Source organism: Pogona vitticeps, chromosome 5 (assembly GCF_051106095.1).
Source record: "Pogona vitticeps strain Pit_001003342236 chromosome 5, PviZW2.1, whole genome shotgun sequence".
Classification (NCBI taxonomy): Eukaryota; Metazoa; Chordata; class Lepidosauria; order Squamata; family Agamidae; genus Pogona; species Pogona vitticeps.
In genome coordinates this window covers 76,102,931-76,122,497 of record NC_135787.1, presented here as the reverse complement: position 1 = coordinate 76,122,497, position 19,567 = coordinate 76,102,931, and the positions used below count along the sequence as shown (strand labels likewise).

General features: G+C 43.9%; 1 protein-coding gene across 1 annotated transcript in view; it reads left to right on the top strand.

Moving 5' to 3' along the window:
- Positions 1–4,547: 4,547 nt before the first annotated feature.
- PGM2 (phosphoglucomutase 2) overlaps positions 4,548–19,567 on the top strand; it is a 33,408-nt gene continuing 18,388 nt past the window's right edge. The window contains exons 1-2 of the mRNA XM_020786205.3: positions 4,548–4,752; positions 19,032–19,199. Of these exons, the coding sequence (XP_020641864.3) occupies positions 4,684–4,752; positions 19,032–19,199 (237 nt within the window). The 5' untranslated portion in view covers positions 4,548–4,683. The remainder of the gene's footprint in view (positions 4,753–19,031; positions 19,200–19,567) is intronic.

The window sequence follows — 19,567 nt, the reverse complement described above, 5'->3', positions numbered from 1 at the left end:
ATTTTCACAAGGCTTCAATTTTCCTTTAAAATTTACTATGGTTTGTCACAACATCTAAACCAGTGACGGCGAACCTATGGCACGCATGTGACATCTGGCACGCGAAGCCCTTTCTTCTGGCACACGAGTGAGTGGCCCTCCCACCCACCATTGTGGAAACAAACCTTTTGAACTGGCTGCAGCTGGGATTCCCCCTTTCTCTACCTGTTCTGGGTCCTTTAACTTCCTGTCTGTCCCCATGAACCCCCCTTTAACTTCCTGTCCATCCCCATGATTCCCCCTGAAACTGCCACTTCCTGTTCCGGTTCTGGTCTTCAGGGTGGCATGGCAGCCACTGGTTTCTTCCCCACCCCCTCATTTTGGGCACTTGAGCCAAAAAAGGTTTGCCTCCACTGATCTAAACCCAAAGAAATGTTGGTCTTTATTAACTATGGTTTGTGGAAGATTGCTGACTCCAAATCACAGTTTATAAAGTTGGTTTATTTTTCACTAAACATAGTTAAAATTAGCCACAGATTGGGGTTTGTACAGTTAAAATAGCAGTTAATCTAAAATGGGAATTTAAAAACAAAACAAAAATAGGCTATGTGGTCTCCAACCCCCCCCCCCCCAATATAAATGCAGAAGCAAGCAATACCTTTATTAGGCCACTGAAAAATTAAAGTAAATTGCAAGCTGTTGATGGTAACATATCCCATCTCCCTCAAGTGGTTTCTAAAAGCTTCTTGAAGTGGTAGTTGTAGTTCATGCCAGGTAGGCATTCTTGAGTAGCATGCAAACAGCTTGTGGGATGGGTGGGTGAAAATTCCTTCACCAGGAGCATCAAGTAGCATTTTAGAATGTATGTTCTATCTCTTGAAACAAAGAGTCACCAAGCGGTCTGCATCCCTATCTAGTCATGTGTCAGGCCTCCACCAGAGAGCCGGGATTAAAATTTAGTTTGATCACCAGGGAAGGCCAATTTTAGTAAATCAACCATCAGATTACCTAGTGGATCTTTTCTTTAGTGTGCAGTGCTGCTTTACTTGGTGTCAAAAGTCCATGTTGTTGGATTCCTGGCCAGCCATTCAAGGGCTATCTTCAGTTCAGGAATACAAAAAGTAAAAAGAGGCTGTGTAGGCTCCAAAAACACACACCCGAACAATGTAAATACAGAAGCGGGTGGTACTTTTATTATACCACTGGAAAAAATCAAGTAAAGTGTGAGCTTTTGATGGTAGCATATCCCTTCTTCCTCAGGCAGTTACCAAAAGTGAAATCTTTCCTTGTAGCCATGCCAAAATAGGAGAAAGATTAACATAATTGTAACTGGTTCTTGTAAGGCTAACCCAGTAAGATATACAAGCTAAAGAATAACTGTGATCTGTCACTATTCAACAGTTACCTCAGAGACAGCACATACTGTATACTCATTTTTTTAAATAGAACAGTGACTAGAAAAAGTTCCAGAAAGAAAAACTTGTGCCAGAAATCATGGGACTTTTTAGCCCTGGTTGTGGCAAGCTTTATTTTGCAAAAGAGAAAAAGCTAAAATGACAAATTAAAGATGACAGGTCAAACTGTGGAGCGACATTTAAACCAGGTAGAATTCTAGCTGTTCCTCTGCCATGGCCCGACTTGGTTGAATATCTACACTGTGGTCAGGGAACAGGGGTAAATTACCCCAAATGGCATAAAAATGAAAATCCTGGGAGTAATGAGCAGAGAGCTACCCCACCCCCCGCCCCCTGCAGTCGAACCTCAAACTGTAAGCCACCTATCCCTGCTAACTTCCTTGGTTGCAGCACTTGTAAATCAGTTATTTTAGAGATCAGAAATAAGGCTGCCTTATTGTTTACGGCTGTAGAACAGCCCGGGGCAGTCAATCCAGCTTGTGAATGACTACTACCGCCGGAGGTGGAAAGCTCCAATTAAGGCGGGAAAGAAGGTGTGAGAGAGGGACGGGTGGATTCATCAAGCGTGTTTAAAGGTAAAATTGTAGAAAATTTAGGGAGGGAGGGTGTATGTGAGAGAGAGACTGACTTTCATGAAACCATGAAAAAAGGATGTGATTGCAAGGAGAGAAGGCTCGAATTAAGGTGGGAAGGAAGCTGTGAGAGAGGGACCGGGTGGTTTCATCAAGCTTGTCTAAATGTACTGAGAGGAAACTGACATATGTAACTGAAGCAACTGATTGTTAAAAAATTATTGTGTGTGTGTGTGTGTGTGTGTGTGTGTGTGTGTGTGTGTGAGAGAGAGAGAGAGAGAGAGAGAGCTGACTCTTTCATAAAACTATGAAAAAAGCAAACTTCCAAATGTAATCTCCACTGCACTTAGTTCTGCAGTTTCTGCTGAGAAGAGCAAGTACTTCAAGATTCTGTAGATGCTGAATTTGTACTGGGCAGAACTGTAATATTTAGAAGAGTCTCACTAACAGCAAACACCTAGTAAAAGACAACTGACACACCTGAGATTAGATGTCTGAAGTGTGTAGCAATTGCGTTTCTCTATTTCTCATCCCCAAAGCAAGCAAGAGTATTATAGTTTATTCCCCAAATCAGAATCTCTGTCTCTCTGCTCCTGGTCCTGCTTTGACTGCAACACCAAACAAAAGTCTTACAAACAAAGACTGTGGCTTTCATTATTGAGTCAATCCATCTCATGTGCGTTCTTGCTCTTTTCCTGCTGCATTGTACTTTTTCCTGCATTACTGCCTTTCCAGTGAGCTTGTCTTCTCATGATGCCACTGTAATACAATACCCTTTGTTTGGTTGTTTCAGCTTCTAGTGGGAGTCCACACTTAATTTGCTTTACTTATCTCTCTGACAAGTCATGTTATCTGTAAAACTCTTTTCTAACACTACATTTCAAATATGTGAAATGTGTGTATACACTTTATGTAGTGTATAAAATGTGTATTAAAAGTCTGCATTCCTATACAGTATAGCTGCTTTTCTGAGGGTGGTTTACTTTGGAGGAAACAAGTCCAGGATTTCAGTGTACTTAATAAGATTTATAAATGTGAGATTGGCAGGGTTCAACACTTTTACTTCCCTTCCCATGCTGTGTTTAAAACTCTGCTACATAAATTCTGTATGAAACATCTTCTAATACAGAGATTGCACCTGACATAAGAACTACATTTATGTCAGATCCTTTTATGTGGGAAGTTGCATCTCTGCCTCTACTGTGGCATTAATAGAATTAACTAAAAAAAGATCTTAGCACTCTGAGATTGTATGGAAAACTGGGAGAAATGTGCTGTGTATCATTGTGATACACAAAAAGGAAATGCCAAGGTTTAAATAAGACTCTTCCACTGTAGGATACCACATACTTAATCATATACTGTTCTATTACAGGTAGCATGTGACACAAAAAGTTTGCAAAAAGTGGGTAGTTGATGAATGGCTCAAGATGGACTTTGTAATAATGGGGCAATGATTTTTATGGACAAGATCCCAAGGTTAAAGGGAAGTTAAACAAACTATTTAGCATGGATTATGGGGCAAGGTATATTTTAGATCAGGAACCCAAATGCCAGTGATTTTAACATTTTTTTGTAATTGTGGCAGTGGACAAAGGCAGCTTCTATAAATGATACTGTACTAGCAAAAGCTGAAGAGGGAACAAACAACTTACCTAGCTAGATTTAGGTGGGTGGTCAAACACCAAGACCAAGCCAACTTGCCCAGAAGTTTCTATTCTAGTTTGATCCTAAAATTCTGTGAGTTAAAAAACCCAAGAAAAGTATGGTCTCCCCAAATCATATATAATCAATATTTTGAATTACAAAGATGTCTCCAAAAAATGGAGGAACACAGCAGTATGTAGTCAAAAAAAATACACATATTCCTGTTGAGTTTTCATTATGCTCAGTTTGATTTCTATTCAGAATTGCTCTGGTTTAGTTAAGCATCTTTAAAAATTATCTAGCATGTATTTTGTATCTGAAAAGCTGTGAACCAGTATATTTTTAACGCCAGCTGCTATGTAAAGTTGCCTCAACCTGATAACCATCTTAAGTCCCCTCCTTTTTTTTGCCCTTAGGCCGGGCACCATACTATGAAACAAATAGGTTACCAAAAGTGGAAACGAAACAATGTTACTGCAAGAAATTAGCGCTATTGGTCCACCTTATCTTCTCACTTTAAAAATTTTGCCCTACACAATTCGCCCTGTCTTCCCCTTTTGAAACCACAAGTGCAAACCGGCTTTTGTCAGACACTTCCTTCTGTCCCAGCCTTATAGGTCGTTAAGTCCATCCGCAGCGTGTCGTCTGGACACAACCAGATTCGGCGCCAGCAACCCAAAGCTCAGCGCTAACTCTGCTCAGTCAGTCAAGGCGGCTCGAACCCACAGCAGCCTGTTTGCGAGGCTACAACAATGCCACGTACATTTGACGCACTGAACCTGCAGCCAAACCCAGGAAAGGGTTAACGAGCCCTACCCCCACCCCCACGCCCCCCACCCCGGTGCGCAGCAGGTTTCCCTTCCACAGCGGACGGAGGTCGCTCCCTCCCTCGCCGGCTCCTTCGTCAGCGCCGCCACCGCCTCCGCCTCCCGAGGGGGCGGGCCTGCCCGGGTATCGCCGAAGCGCCTGGTGCCTCAGGAAGCGGGAGGGACGTTGCATGTTTGACTGCGGCCTTTTGACGGAGGGGGTCTGCGCGGGCGGGCGGGCGGTCCGTGGTGCTGAAGGAAGGAATGGCGGCGTCCGCGGCGGAAGCCCCCCTGGCGCAGGCGGCGGCTGAACAATGGCTCCTGTGGGACCAGGTGAGGAGGGGAGGGGAGAGGGCGCCCGGGCGAGCATTTGGAGGAGCCCGGAGGAGGCTGGAAGAGAAGGGCGGCGGCGGCGGCCGGAAAGCGTGAGTGCCGCCGGCAGGCAGGGAGGACGGACGGCCAGCCAGGGAGCGAGCGAGCGAGCGGACGGCTTTCCTTCCCCTTCTCTCCTTCCATCACGGGGAGCCTCCCCTGCGGCGGCGGCGGGACTCCTGCCTTCCTTCCTTCCTGTTCGCGCTGCCGTTCGAGAGCGCGCGCTGAGCTTCGGGGCCATTCGAAGGCAAGACGTCGCATTCCCCCGTCTTGGAAGGTCGGCCGCTGTTTTCGGAGGGCCTGGTGCCAAAGAGGACACGGCTGGCGCTGCTCATGCAACCGCTGTCGAGAAGAGGGGGTTTCAAAAGATGCCCTTCGTTGCCACAAGTTGCACCTGTTGAACCCCCCCCCTCTCTCTCTCTCTCACTCACTCACTCACTTCTGCATGGCTGTTTAAGGTGCAGAAGCCTTCTGCTAGTTTGCATCTAGCCAGCTCCGTTTTCAGCCCCAGTGCCTAGGTAGGCCCTGACAAAAGAGGGGTTTTTACCCACTGAGGTTTGGAGCCGGAGTTCTAAAGGGCAATCTGACTCTCTCCTCAGACTTAGGCTCTGTTGAGGTCAGTAAGTTTATCCCAATGGAATAAAGTGACAGATGTGGGCTCCTGAGGCCTGTGTTCGAATCCCTACTCAGCCATGGAAACTCACTGGGGGAGCGGAAGTGGTAAAACCACCCCTTACCTTGAAAGCTGTGTTAGGGTTTTTATCTATTGGTTCTGACACCCAAAAGTTTGTATCGGATTGCATTCCTGCACTTGTCTCATCCTGTAGTCCTATGCTTATTCACCATGAAAAAGTCATTCTGTGTTGTCAGGTGTAGTTCCTAGAACACTGAGAATTATAATTTTACAATGTAATGTTGTGGCCAGAATCCCCTGCCTTTGGGATTTACAGTGTTCTTAATGTGATTGTATAAATTTTGATGGTGAATGACTACTAATTAATAGATTGCTGGGTGCTTTTGTGTCATGTATCACGTGATTTGATGCGGGAGCAGGAATGGAAGTAATGGTTAATTAGTGGCAATTTGCCAAAGCGATTTATGTGATTCTACTTATTCCACTGTAGATCCCCAACAGGATTCTGGCCTATGTGTGTTTACTCAAAATTAGATCCTCCAAGTTAATTGAGGCTCCATAAATAGGTTTAGGGTTAGGAATAAATAGATCCAGAGTAATAGGACAACTTCATGCAGTTAATATACTTCACTGTTATCTGTTAATCTTGTAATATACAGTGGTGTCCCGCATCGCGATGTTAATCCGTTCTGGATAAAACATCGCTATCCGGAAACATCGCTATACGGAATATAAAACCCCATAGGAACGCATTAAACTCCGTTTAATGCATTCATATGGGGGGTAAACTCACCGCTAAACGGGAATCCTCCATAGGGCCGCCATTTTCGCCGCCTCGGTAAGCGAGGAATCGGCGTGAAAACACTGCGGGCGGCCATTTTCTTCATCCAGTGGCCATTTTGGAACCACTGATCAGCTGTTTCCAAAACATTGCAATGCGAAGATCGGTAAGCGAAACACCGATCATCACAATGGGATGTTTTGCCATATAAAACATCGCAATGCAATTGTAAAAACGATTGCAAAATCCGCATCGCTATGCAGATTCGTCGTTAAACGGTGCACTCGTTATGCGAGGCACCACTGTAGAATGTACATGTTAATGCAATAGATTTATCTCTTTAGCTAAAACATCTTTAACACACCCTTTGTGCACCCACTCAAAGCTGCTGGATCACAGTATGAATTAAAATATTAAATTGGTTTATACTAGCTCTTGTGGGGTGAAGAAGATAGTGGAAATTGAGCCTAGAGAAAGGTTGAGATGAGTCACTAAATGTTGAATAGCCACTGTGCAGATGTTAGCTACAAGTGGCACAAGTTGAATTGGTAAATCTCCCGAACAGCAGCAAAACATCTTATGTCTTGGGGGCCTGGCTATGGCACAGACAGGTGAAATGCTGTGCATCTTCAGCCATGTTGCACTGCTGTCTGCTTCTTGGCTGACTTGAGGCACATTTATCAGTGTTTGTAGTATACCACAGTGTGCCCTAAAATGACACTGTTTTTCTACTTGGAAATCGGATGTCCTCTTGCCAGATAGTTTTAACTACCTGTACACTGCCTGACCTTTCCATTTTTTAAAACTGGATCCAGAGTAAGATAGTCACTCTTGGTTCCACTTGAAAGCAGTAAGGCTAAAGAGAATCACCATAAATAACTTTTTACAGTAATTTCAATGGGTCCTAAATGTGGCAAACATATGAAACCAACACTAATTTTTTCAGTGAGTATTTAGGTGAACACGTGAGAAAGGAGGTGGATAATTACTGGAAGGAGCTTTATGCTTCAATTAATATAATTTATTTCATAATGTCCTACTTCCTCCCTGGTTCTTCCTCATTCTACTATAGCCTGATGTGAGAGAGCCTTCCCTATGTCAAGGAGAAGCACTGCTCAACCCACTCTTTAAATCTTGGTGTTCATTATTACTCTGCTGGCATCGTTACATCTCTTAATTTATTTTGGATTTCTAATTATAGTGATAGATTCACTATCACTATAGGTAGTTCCTGCTGCCACCTCTGTTACATAGGTGTACTAGAAGTATTCTTGTCAGTAAAAAAACAAGGCATATACAAGTTTATTTACTAAGACACCTGTTAATTAAATCTAACCTTGAGCATTACTTGTCCTTGAGCATTACCAATAATTTCTGATTTGCAGACATTGACTGATTAGGAAATACAGAAGGATTGGAGATGGGGTGGTGATAATGGGGTGGGATGAAGTTCCTATAGCTTTTGCTCATTAGCATGGGTTGAAAAAGACAACATTTATAAAGAAAATACAGTATTGGATCTACTGCCATTTTTACTATAATTTCTTTCTTCAAAACCCATTAACAGTTTTAAACCCTGAGAACACCAATGAATACAACACTGCATTTTCTCATTATCCAGTGTAACCTTCATCAAGAGGCATAAGATATATTCAGTGCAGTGGTGGTTATGCAGCATGTTGGGTCATATGCCCAGTTCATCCTATGATTGCTGTAAGTTATGAATGGCCTATAGTACATGCCATATCCCGTATTACACAACCATATGTAGCTGATGGTATGAGTGACTACCGTATTAAAATTAGATTTTAGAACTTTCTATATGCTTTTTGTAGAAACTGTAGTTGCAAAATTAATCAGCACCACTCATATTTCAATCTTTTCTTTTAACTTTTGTGGATGTTATTTTGCTTCAGTTGTTTTTTAAGTACTGTATGTGTATTCATTTGATACTCTGCCTGGCTTACAAAAATAACTATTAATCACTTCTAAAGACTGAAATCACTTTTTTTCTGATGCTTTTTATTGTTTCAAATTCTCTTAAAACTGCAGAGTGTATTTGATGAATCATCATTAATCTTCCAGGGAATTAGATCTGAAGTACAGTGCAAAAGATCATTCTCCTAGGAGCTCTAGCCCTAAATATTTCTTGTGCAGTCCCATTTTGAAACTGTGTTGACCTTTACATCCAGATCAGTCTGTGTTCAGGCAGAGGACTACAGTGTTGGTTTCATAACAGAAGATGGTTACAAAATCTAAAGTAAATTTCAGCCAAGATCATTGTCCTGATAAACAGTATAGTGTGGCTTTACTATCAGAAAACAAGGATCCAAACTGGCTATTAGACACATAGATCCTCTCAATCTTTGGATGAACGGAGTGCCTAGATGGAACATCTGGGAAAGTACTTGCTTTCTTGCACTGGAGGAAGTTTTGTATTTTTTAAAAGCAGTACAGTGCATCTACAGGATGATGGTCTAATACACTTCTAAAAGGTCCCCCCCCTTACTCTGCCCCTTCACAGAGCAAAGGAAGTGTTTAATGTGGCAATATCCTGAAATGGCTCTCTTTTTAAGCCACTTCCAATACTGGCAAATTGATAGTGGCTGGTGAGGGCCAAATAGTATCGCTTGAGATCTGTATGCCATTTGGAAGCAAGGAATGCATCAAATGGCATACTGGACCTCCTAGTGACCCTATTTAACTCAATCTAGTCCACTCCAAAATATCATGTAGACAAGCCCTATATTAAGACAGGAATAGGATCGTGAGGCAAAAGTGATTGTCAGACCTATGTCCTAAATGAATGTCATTTGCTTGGTCTCCTTACTATGCTTTACTATGTATATTGCCCCAAGAATTTTTGATAGTTAAACATGTCAGCTGGGAATCTTCAATACGAGGACGAGCGTGCCTGCTACAGAGGGAACCAGATACCATCTGCCGGCCACAGCCCACTGGGTGAGAGGCAGTGGAACTGTGGTTGGGCCCCTGTTGGATGGCAGCTCTTTCTCAGGGGAGCTGGCTCAGCCTTCCCCTGTGCCGGCAGGATCAGGCCCTGCTGCTCTCGGCTGCCTCATCCCCTACCAACACCGGCCACCTGGCCCAGGGGGAGAGAAAGCTTTTAGCCGGAGCTTCCCTTGGGACCTGACCGGAGGAGCGTGCCTGCTACAGAGGGAACCAGAGACCATCTGCCGGCCACAGCCCACTGGGTGAGAGGCAGTGGAACTGTGGTTGGGCCCCTGTTGGATGCCAGCTCTTTCTCAAGGGAGCTGGCTCAGCCTTCCCCTGTGCCGGCAGGATCAGGCCCTGCTGCTTCCGGCTGCCTCATCCCCTACCAACACCGGCCACCTGGCCCAGGGGGAGAGAAAGCTTTTAGCCGGAGCTTCCCTTGGGACCTGACCGGACAAGCGTGCCTGCTACTGAGGGAACCAGAGACCATCTGCCGGCCACAGCCCACTGGGTGAGAGGCAGTGGAACTGTGGTTGGGCCCTTGTTGGATGCCAGCTCTTTCTCAAGGGAGCTGGCTCAGCCTTCCCCTGTGCCTGCAGGATCAGGCCCTGCTGCTCCCGGCTGCCTCATCCCCCTCTCAACATGAGCTACATGGCTGGGAGGGAGAGAAGGGGCTTTAGAAAAGTTTTATTTTATATATGTTTTAAATGTTTTTAAATTGTTATTAATTGCCATCAATTAAGAAGAGACCCACAGTGGATCTAATGGAACAGGAAGGGGGGAGGGCGTTGGAGGGGGCAGCCATTGAGGTGGTGCTGGGTAGGGGAAGGAATGGCGGTGGGGGTAGGACATGCCCGCGTAGGAGAAGAGAGGTTAGATATCTTACATCTATCCCCTCTTCTAGTCCTGCCCCCAACCAGATGGTATCAGGCGACCATATCAGCAAACCCTCGAGCCACACGGTGCTGTTGATGAACGCCAGGTCAGTACAAAATAAAACTGCCCTCATCCATGATGTAATTCTGGATGAGGCTGCTGACCTGGCGTGCATTACTGAGACCTGGGTGGGAGAGGAGGGTGGTGTTCCCCTCTCCCAGTTGTGTCCGCCTGGGTACTCGGTCCAGCACCAAGGTCGCTCTGAGGGTCGGGGAGGGGGAGTTGCTATAGTCTATAGGAGTTCTATCTCCTTGACCAGGCTTCCTGTCCCTTTGAGAGGAGGTCTCGAGGGCCTGTATTGTGTGTTGGGCTCGCGAGACAGGTTAGGGATTCTGTTGGTGTACCGTCCACCCTGCTGCGTACCAACAGTCTCCCTGCCTGAGCTGACGGAGGTAGTCTCGGACCTGGTGTTGAGGACTCCCAGGCTGTTGGTGCTGGGGGACTTCAACATCCATGCCGAGGTTCCCTTGACTGGGGCGGCTCAGGACTTCATGGCCACCATGACAACCATGGGGCTGTCTCAATGTGTCATCGGCCCGACGCATGAGAAGGGCCACACCTTGGACCTGGTTTTCTCAACGGGACTGGAAGATGGTGGTTTGGATGTGGAGGGGCTGGTTGTGACCCCATTGTCATGGTCAGACCACTTCCTGGTCAAGTTCAGTCTATTAGCTTCTTCTTCCCTCTGCAAGGGTGGGGGATCTATTAAGATGATCCGCCCTCAGAGACTAATGGATCCAGATGGATTCCTGAATGCTCTGGGGGATTATCCGTCTGATATGGTAGGCGCTCCTGTTGAAGCTCAGGTCACCCTATGGAATAGGGAGATGGCCCGGGCGGTTGACACGATTGCGCCTAAGCGCCCTCTCCCTGCTCGCCGAGCCCAGACAGCTCCTTGGTATACTTCTGAACTGCGGGCGATGAAGCGAGAGGGGAGATGGCTGGAGCGCAGGTGGAGGAAATCCCGCTGGGAGTCCGATTGAACACGACTTAGAGCCCATTATCGGGCCTATTTCATGGCAATACGGCTGGCGAAACGGCAATATTTCTCCAGCCGTATTGCTTCCTCAGAATGTCATCCAGCAGAGCTGTTTCGGGTGGTCCGGGATCTTCTTCAACCGGGAAATCCGGTGGAGGTCCTGGACTGCTCATCAGCTCGCTGTGATGAGTTTGCCATACATTTTGAGGGAAAAATCGCTCAGATTCGCAGTGGGTTGGACTCCACCGTTACTGCAGAATCAGAGGATGTGTCCAGTGCACCGTGCTTAGGTCCAGTATTAATGGATGAGTTTCAATTGTTGAGACCTGATGATGTGGACAGGGTGCTTGGATCTGTCAGTTCTACCACCACTCCGCTCGACCCTTGCCCATCCTGGCTAATTGGAAGATCAGCCAGGGGGGTTCGCACCTGGGTCCAGGAGGCCATGAATGCCTCCCTGAGAGAGGGAGTGGTCCCTACCGCCTTGAAAGAGGCGGTAATTCGACCACTCCTTAAAAAGCCTAACCTGGACCCAAGGCTGGTGGTCAACTACCAACCAGTGGCGAACCTCCCTTATTTGGGCAAGGTGTTGGAGCGGGTTGTGGCCGGGCAACTCCAGGCACTGCTGGATGAAACGGATTTTCTGGATCCATTTCAATCGTGTTTCAGGCTGGGTTTTGGTACAGAGACTGCCTTGGTCGCCCTGTACGATGACCTTTGCCGGGAGAGAGACAGGGGGAGTGTGACCCTGTTGATACTCCTGGACCTCTCAGCGGCTTTCAACACCATCGACCATGGTGTCCTTCTGGATAGGCTGGCTGGGTTGGGAGTTGGGGGCACTGTTTTATGGTGGTTCCGCTCCTTCCTGGCTGACCGTGTCCAGAGGGTGGTGCTGGGGGACAGTTGCTCTGCCCCATGGCAGTTATGTCATGGGGTTCCTCAGGGCTCAATACTGTCCCCCATGCTGTTCAACATCTACATAAAACCGCTGGGAGAGGTCATCAGGAGGTTTGGGCTGAGGAGTCAGCAATATGCTGATGATACTCAGCTCTACCTCTCGTTTTCCACCAATCCAGGTGAGGCGGTTTCTGTGCTGAACTCGTGTCTGGACCTGATAATGGACTGGATGAGGGTTAATAAATTGAAACTCAATCCAGACAAGACGGAAGTGCTGTTATTAGGTGCTTCACCGGACAGGCTGGAGGGCCATTTCCCCGCCCTGAATGGGGTTACACTCCCCCTAAGGGACAGGGTCCGCAGCTTGGGGGTGCTCCTGGACCCCAGTCTAACACTGGAAGCCCAGGTGGACTCGGTGGCCAGGGGCGCCTTCCTTCAGCTGCGGAAATTATACCAGCTACGGCCCTACCTGGACGAGCGGAGTCTCATGACAGTCACACATGCACTGGTAACATCCCGCATAGATTACTGCAATGCGCTTTACGTGGGGCTGCTTTTGAAGATGGTCCGGGGACTGCAACTGGTCCAGAATCGAGCTGCGCGGCTGGTGAGTGGTGCAGCCGCCAGGGAACATATCAAGTCGATTCTGTATAAGTTACATTGGCTACCAGTTGCTGCCTGGGCCCAATTCAAAGTGCTTGTTTTGACATATAAAGCCCTAAATGGCTTGGGGCCTGGATACCTGAAGGATCGCCTCCTTCCATATGAACCTACCCGGCAGTTAAGATCTAGCCAGGGGGCCCTTTTGAAAGAGCCGTCCCTTAAGGAGGTAAAAGGGACGGTTTGTAGACAAAGGGCCTTTTCGGCAGCTGCCCCCAGACTATGGAATGCCCTCCCGACTGAGATTCGTCTGGCACCAACATTGATGACATTTCAGTGCCAGATCAAAACCTTCCTGTTCCAGAAGGCTTTTAATTGAAATAATATTAGCTGTGGGTCTGATGGTAATTTTAATTGTATTTTAATTGTATTTTAATTATTTTATCTTTTACTGTGTTGATTTTTAATTATTGTAAGCCGCCCAGAGACCTCTGGGTAGTGTGGGCGGCATATAAATTAATTAATTAATTAATTAATTAATTAATTAATTAATTAAATAAATAAATAAATAAATAAATAAATAAATAAATAAATAAATAAATAAATAAATACAGTTCTAACCCTAAAGCCAGAGTAGATGGAATGTCAACAGATTTCTTTATTTACAGAATGTATATGCCACAATCAATGGTAAAAAAGCCACTCAATCCATTTTAACAACACCAACCAGAAGCAAATAAGTGAAACTCTTCTGCATTGCCCCAAATCTCAATTTATAAAAATCTTCTGGAATGAAATGTTTCCTTTCATTTTCAGAAAGAAGCAAAACATGACGGTGAATGAGCTGCTTCAGGAAAGGCATTTTATAATATTGGGATTATTACTTAAAAGTTCCTGATTCTAATGGGATGTGGCAGTGGCTCTTGAGTGAAAGCTCAATAGGTACCATGGTCAAGCTGCAGTCAGACTCATTTGCTCCATCCAGTCCACAATAATAATTACTTTACTGTTCTATCTTAAGAGTTATTGAAATAATGCACAAAAAGTGCATTGGACATTCAAAACACTTAAAATAATTACTCACCTCACCCACCCCCTTTTCTTTTCTCCAATTACTAATAAGTAGGATAATTTGGGTATTAACTCATTCATATTCATATTCTTAATACTGTGACTCTTTTTAAGATAAATATTTCTTTAATGAGAGCCATATGGTTGGAAATTTAAGCATCAGCAAACACATTTATATCATTATGCTTTTATGAAGCACTCGTGATGACTCTCATTGAAAATCTATATTATGATACTCTAAGCATGGTTGATCATCACAATCCTTACTCTGTTTGGAAGTTTCCTTTTTAAAAACATGAACAGGAAACTAAATTCTCATGATGTACCTCCTCACTCTCTCTTTTCCTGCAACTTGATTATGTTTAATTCCTGAAAATGAACATTTAGTGCTTTCTAGTAGGAAAGTTATGGAAGATCTCTAAGTCAAATCACTTCTGTCTCATGCCAGCCTTCTGAATTAGTGACCTCTGAAAGGTCCTAGCATGAACAGTCATTACATACAAAAAACTGTGGCTTCCTTTATTAAGTCAATATATCTCTTAGACCATCAGAAGGCTAGACTGTGTGTTATTGATTAATTTAACATATTTTTCCCAGCCTGTCTCCTTAAAAAGGACTCAAGGTGGCTCACTCATTTTTTTTAAGATTTTAAATATTATCTTTTAATGATAATATTCAAAATCTTAAAAAATAAGTATACACATATTAAAAAGAATCAAACAAATACCACACTAAAAACTAAACAAAATCAACACTAAAAACAGATTTAAAGTAACAAGACATAGCCCTCCATTTAAAACTCCTCTCAGACAGCCAATCACTAAGGGGAAACCTGTCTGAAGAGAAAGGTCTTTTTCTGTTTGCAAAAGGACAGTAAAGATGGGACCAGCCTAACTTCCTGTGAGAAGGAGTTCAAGAGTCTGGGTGCAGCGACAGAGAAGGCCCTTTCCCATGTCCCCACCAAATGTACTTGTGCAGGTAGTGGGTCTGAAAAAAAAATTTGTACTCCTAGTGAAATCACCCAAACACTGCTGAATATTTCTAATGTTAAAAGCCCAATGATGAGACAATCCAAAATGAAAAAAGAATGAACAGGTGTCCCTGTTGTTTGGGGGGCTACTCCTTCCATGAAGGATGAGGCTCACTGTTTGGCATACGCCTGGGCCCTGTAATATCAATGGAGTCTCGAGTAGCGTTGGTGGTCCAGACTCCCTTTCTCCACCTAGAGCAGATCGCCCAGCTACATCCCTACCTTGACAATGGGTGCCCCACAGTGCTGGTCCAAACAATGGTAGTCTTGAGATTAGGCTACTGTAATCCTCTTTATGTGGGGCTTCCCATGAAGCTGCTACAGAAACTCCAGCAGGTCCAGAACATGGTGGCCAGATTGTTGAGTGGAGTGAAGAAAGACCACACCGGCCGCCTTGCACTGGTTCATTTCCATGCAAGCTTCAAGAGTCCTCAAGGTGAGGCCTCTGACATACAAAGCCCTAAATGGGTTGGGACCTCAATACCTGACAGAACGACTCCCCCAATAAGATCTGCCTGACCGACTCACTCATCCCAGGCAGGGCGGTTGTGATTACTGACTGTGAGAGAAGCTCAGAAACTTGAAACTGGACCTTCTTGGTGGTTGCTCCTCATCTCTGGAAAAATCTCCCATCTGAAATCTGCCTGGCTCCTTCACTGGAACTTTTAAATAATCCTTGAAGACATGGCTCCTTAGGCAGATCTTTCCAGAATATTTATTTATTTATTTATTTTATTAGATTTTTACCCCGCACCTCTAGACAACATCTACTGGGGGCGGCTTATATAAATAAAAACACATCATAATAACATATATTAAAATACAATTATAACAATTAATTCTAAACAACACATTTCCAAGATGGCATGACTCAAGAAGAGGAAAAAAAATTACATCTTAATAACACAGATGCACTTTCTAGTGTTTACTTCATTCCGCCATCTTGTCTTTCAAGTTGTTATTTGTTTGTTGATTTTATGTATTTTGTATGTTTGTTATTTTGATTTTGTGTTTGACTTTGTATAATTATGTTATATTGGTAGTTGAATGTTGTATTTTTGTTCTGATTTTTTTGATGATGTTTTATATTTTAATGGTTATTATCCCATTGAGTATAAACTTCCCAGAGTGGCCTTGTAGCCAGATGGGTGGTATAGAAATTGAACAATAAATAAATAATGTAGATACACAGTATACATCCACAATTAGAAAAAATTGCAAAACCTACCAGAATGCAGAGAGGAAAGAGAAGGGAATAATTACATGTTAGAGGATTGAAAAGCTGACCCTGCAGTGGGGAAGCAGTTTTAACTTTCTCACTGAAGCCATATTTGAAGCTAAGTTTCCAAAAAACAAGTCAAGATTCTGACTTGACATATATCACTGTAAAAGACTTAGGTCTTACTCTATCTGCCATAGTGCATACTGTATATTCAACTGAAAAAAACCTTCGTGACAATATATCCAGTATGTCAAAAGCTGTTTTGATGCCTTATAGCTAAGATTGTAAAGCTTCCTTTTAATTGCTCAGAATAACCAGTTTTTCATAAATTTATTCATATATTTCTAAATCATTCTGTATTGCTACATCTCAGGGAGTAGTACAGTCAGTAAAATTAGTTTTAAAAATGTAAATGATTCCAAATCAATTTAAACATCTTGAAACACTTTAAAAAGAATTTAAATAACTCAAGAATTCTAAACAAAATAACTTACTCCACAATAGAATACTCTGCTCTTCTCTTACACTGTACAGTAATCTTCTTGATCCTTTAAAAAAACAATTGAAATGCGGGGGGGGGGGGGGAATTCCAGTCTTGGATTCTGTGTTCTATTTAAAGACTATCAAAGGTACTGCATGCAGCTGACTGAACAGACTGGTAAAGCAGGAACAGAGCTCTCAGTTTTTCTTTTGCTGCCGGAATGGAAAACAGCCTCACTGCTTTACATCATATAAAGTTCTGGAGATCTCTATCCCATCTCTGCAGGCTAATAATGTTGTTTTGGGATGGTGTTTAATGGTAGTGACTTTTATGACTTATTTAAAAGTTTGCCTTAATTGTTATTTGCTAGTTGGCAATTCATGATTTCTATATATATTGGAAATCAATGGATAGTCCTTTCTTCAGAGCTGAATATCTCAGCTGTGAATAACTTCCGGAAGACTGAGATGAAGCCTCATTTGACTTCTGAAGGATTACATATGTTAGCATACATGTCTGAAAATGGACATTTGTTTGTTTGCATTAAAGAGAGTGAAAAAAGTAGCAGATGTCATCACAACATTGTTTCTTTATGCATTGTTTACTTTTAGGGTGGGTGTAATGTATACAACCATTTGAAACTGACTAGTGTAAGACCCTGACATTGACGGATGTAACAAAGAGGTTTCAAATATCCTGCAGAGGGTAGTACTTCAAGCAGAAGCTGTGCAGGACTGTCAAACCTAATCATCTTTAGGAAATCAGTGAGAATGCACTTGTACAGCAGGCTGAGGGAAAGAGGCAGTCCCGAAACCAGCAAAACCAGGGAGCTGGACAGGGGACAGATTGTATTTGTCTTCAGTGTGAAAGGGATTGCCACTCTCAAATTGGCCTTCTCAGCCAGACTAGAGGCTGTTCCAAGACCTCCATACAGAGCATGTTACCATAGTCGCTCGAGACTGAAGGATGCTTTCAGTGCAAATGGCAAAAATGCTTCTGTTTTGAAGCCTTGAGAACAGGGCAGACAGAATCATAAATTCAACATGTAATGTGGTGTAATGTAATAATATAACAACAAATTGCACTCCGCAATACTAAAAAGAGTTACCAAAAAAAGAGAGAAGACCCATGATGGCGATATGGGTGGGTTTGCTTTTGCAAAATGAAGGTGATCACAGACTTCACAGGGCTTGGCTAGACAGTTCAATTGAAGAGGCCTTAATCGGTGTAGAGGTGTATGTATGCCATTGGGCGCAATCCCTGCATCCATATGGCATATACACCTCACACAACCCTATTTGCCCCACCCCACTTTAAGAGGAAAGAAAAAAGAAAGAAAACAACCACAACAAAATTCCACTCTTCGCCGCTTCTGTGTTCTCCTCCTTCTTGGAGGAAGCTTTCAGTCCCACCCCACCCCCCACCCCCCAAAAAAGTTATAGCACATCAGCGCTGCCCTCATAGGCATAAAACCACCACCACCTTTGCTTCCTTCCTCTTCTCCTCCACAAAGAAGCAGAGGAAGTTTTAATTTCCCACTAACATGAAGTTAAAAATATTGGAAAATTGAAAGAGGATGGGGAAATGACAGCAAGCCATCCACGTTTTGTTTGGTCTCAGCCATCACATATGCTGGAAATGAACCAAAATGGAGCAGTCCTACCTGAACCTGAAATTAGTAGTCCCTGACATGGATCCAAAGAAGTCCCAGTAGGAATGCTCTGGGAACAGGCTAGCTCTCACTGCCACTCATAAGCAATCTGATTAACATACTTTTTTGTTGACTTTGCTTGTATAGCAGAGGGAATCCTGTGGAGAACAGCATCTATTCCTGTGTAGTATTCCTGTATGGATGGGATATTGTGGGAGGAAACTTTGGATATTTTGCTGTCTGGAAAAGGGTAGGAGAGGCTGTTGGGCAGAGAAGCATCTAGATTCACTACTGTAGGTTGGAAAATAATAAATGTTTGATCTGTCGGCCACCAGTGTAATCAAGCTACCTGGGGACCTTTGTTTCTTTCAAGTATGTGTATATACTGTTGTGTGTGAGGACAGAGAGAATAAGAATTCCTCTTGCTGTATATGTGAGTGGAGGAAAATGAGGAAAAGGACAGGCTGAATGAGTATAGAGTGATGCAGATGGAGGGAGAGTAAAGCCAGTGAGAAAGAAAAAGAATGGAGTGTTATGTAGGTATATAGTTCACTAGCCAATCCGCATACCCAATTTGTCCCTGGTAAAGAGGTGATTCCATTGTCCATTGTAATTGTGGTGTGTATTTGTAATTGTGGACAGCATTTATAATTGTAGTAGGCAGCAAACTGTCTTTTGGGAAAGCTTTGTCCTCTGTTACAGTTACCAGGTCTCACGACACCTGCTGAAGTCTTAGGGAATTGCTGTGCCATGCTGGGACCCCAAGTGCAGAGTCAGAGCTGAGGGAGAGCATCACTGGAGAAAGAGGAAATGTGATTAGTTTTGTTGGGGGGGGTGATTTGCAAGCCTATCTCTGCTCAGTCCCAGCTGACAAATAACTCACTGGCTCAGTGAGGTGCTTGTATATATGTTATACTTGAAAATGGGGGGGGGGGAGACGGACCTGGGGAGAGAACTGGAGAGTGCATGCACTTTGCCCTTACAATCCAGATGAAATCTTTTACAGAATCCTAAAACATTGGAAATGGTCAAGCAAATGGTTGCAAAAGGAAATAAAGAAGAAATCCAACAATGTTTTGGTTCACGAATGGAATTTGGAACTGCAGGACTTCGAGCAGCCATGGGGCCAGGAACTTCTCGAATGAATGATTTGACTGTTATTCAGACCACTCAGGTACCACATTTAACTGAATTTTCAGTTTGAAAAAATACAGATATATTTCAAGTTTTCAAGGGAGAGCTGTGATTGGCAGAAAGTTGAATGTATCTCTTCTACTGTCAAAACAACTTAAGTCCATCTGGCTTCCTCTGAATTTCTCTAGCTTGTAGAGATGTACCATTCATATTGTTTGGACTCCTAGCTCTCAGCATTCTTCATTCTGGGAATTCTGCTTGACAGAGTAACACCTTCATGGTTCTAGCTCCTGTCTAGCTTCTTGTTTAAAAAGGAAGCTGCCCACCCCACCCCCCTTATTAACTAGCTAGCACTGGAGCAGTTTCCTTTTTAAACAGGAAGCTAGGCCTGAGCTAGGCCATGAAGCC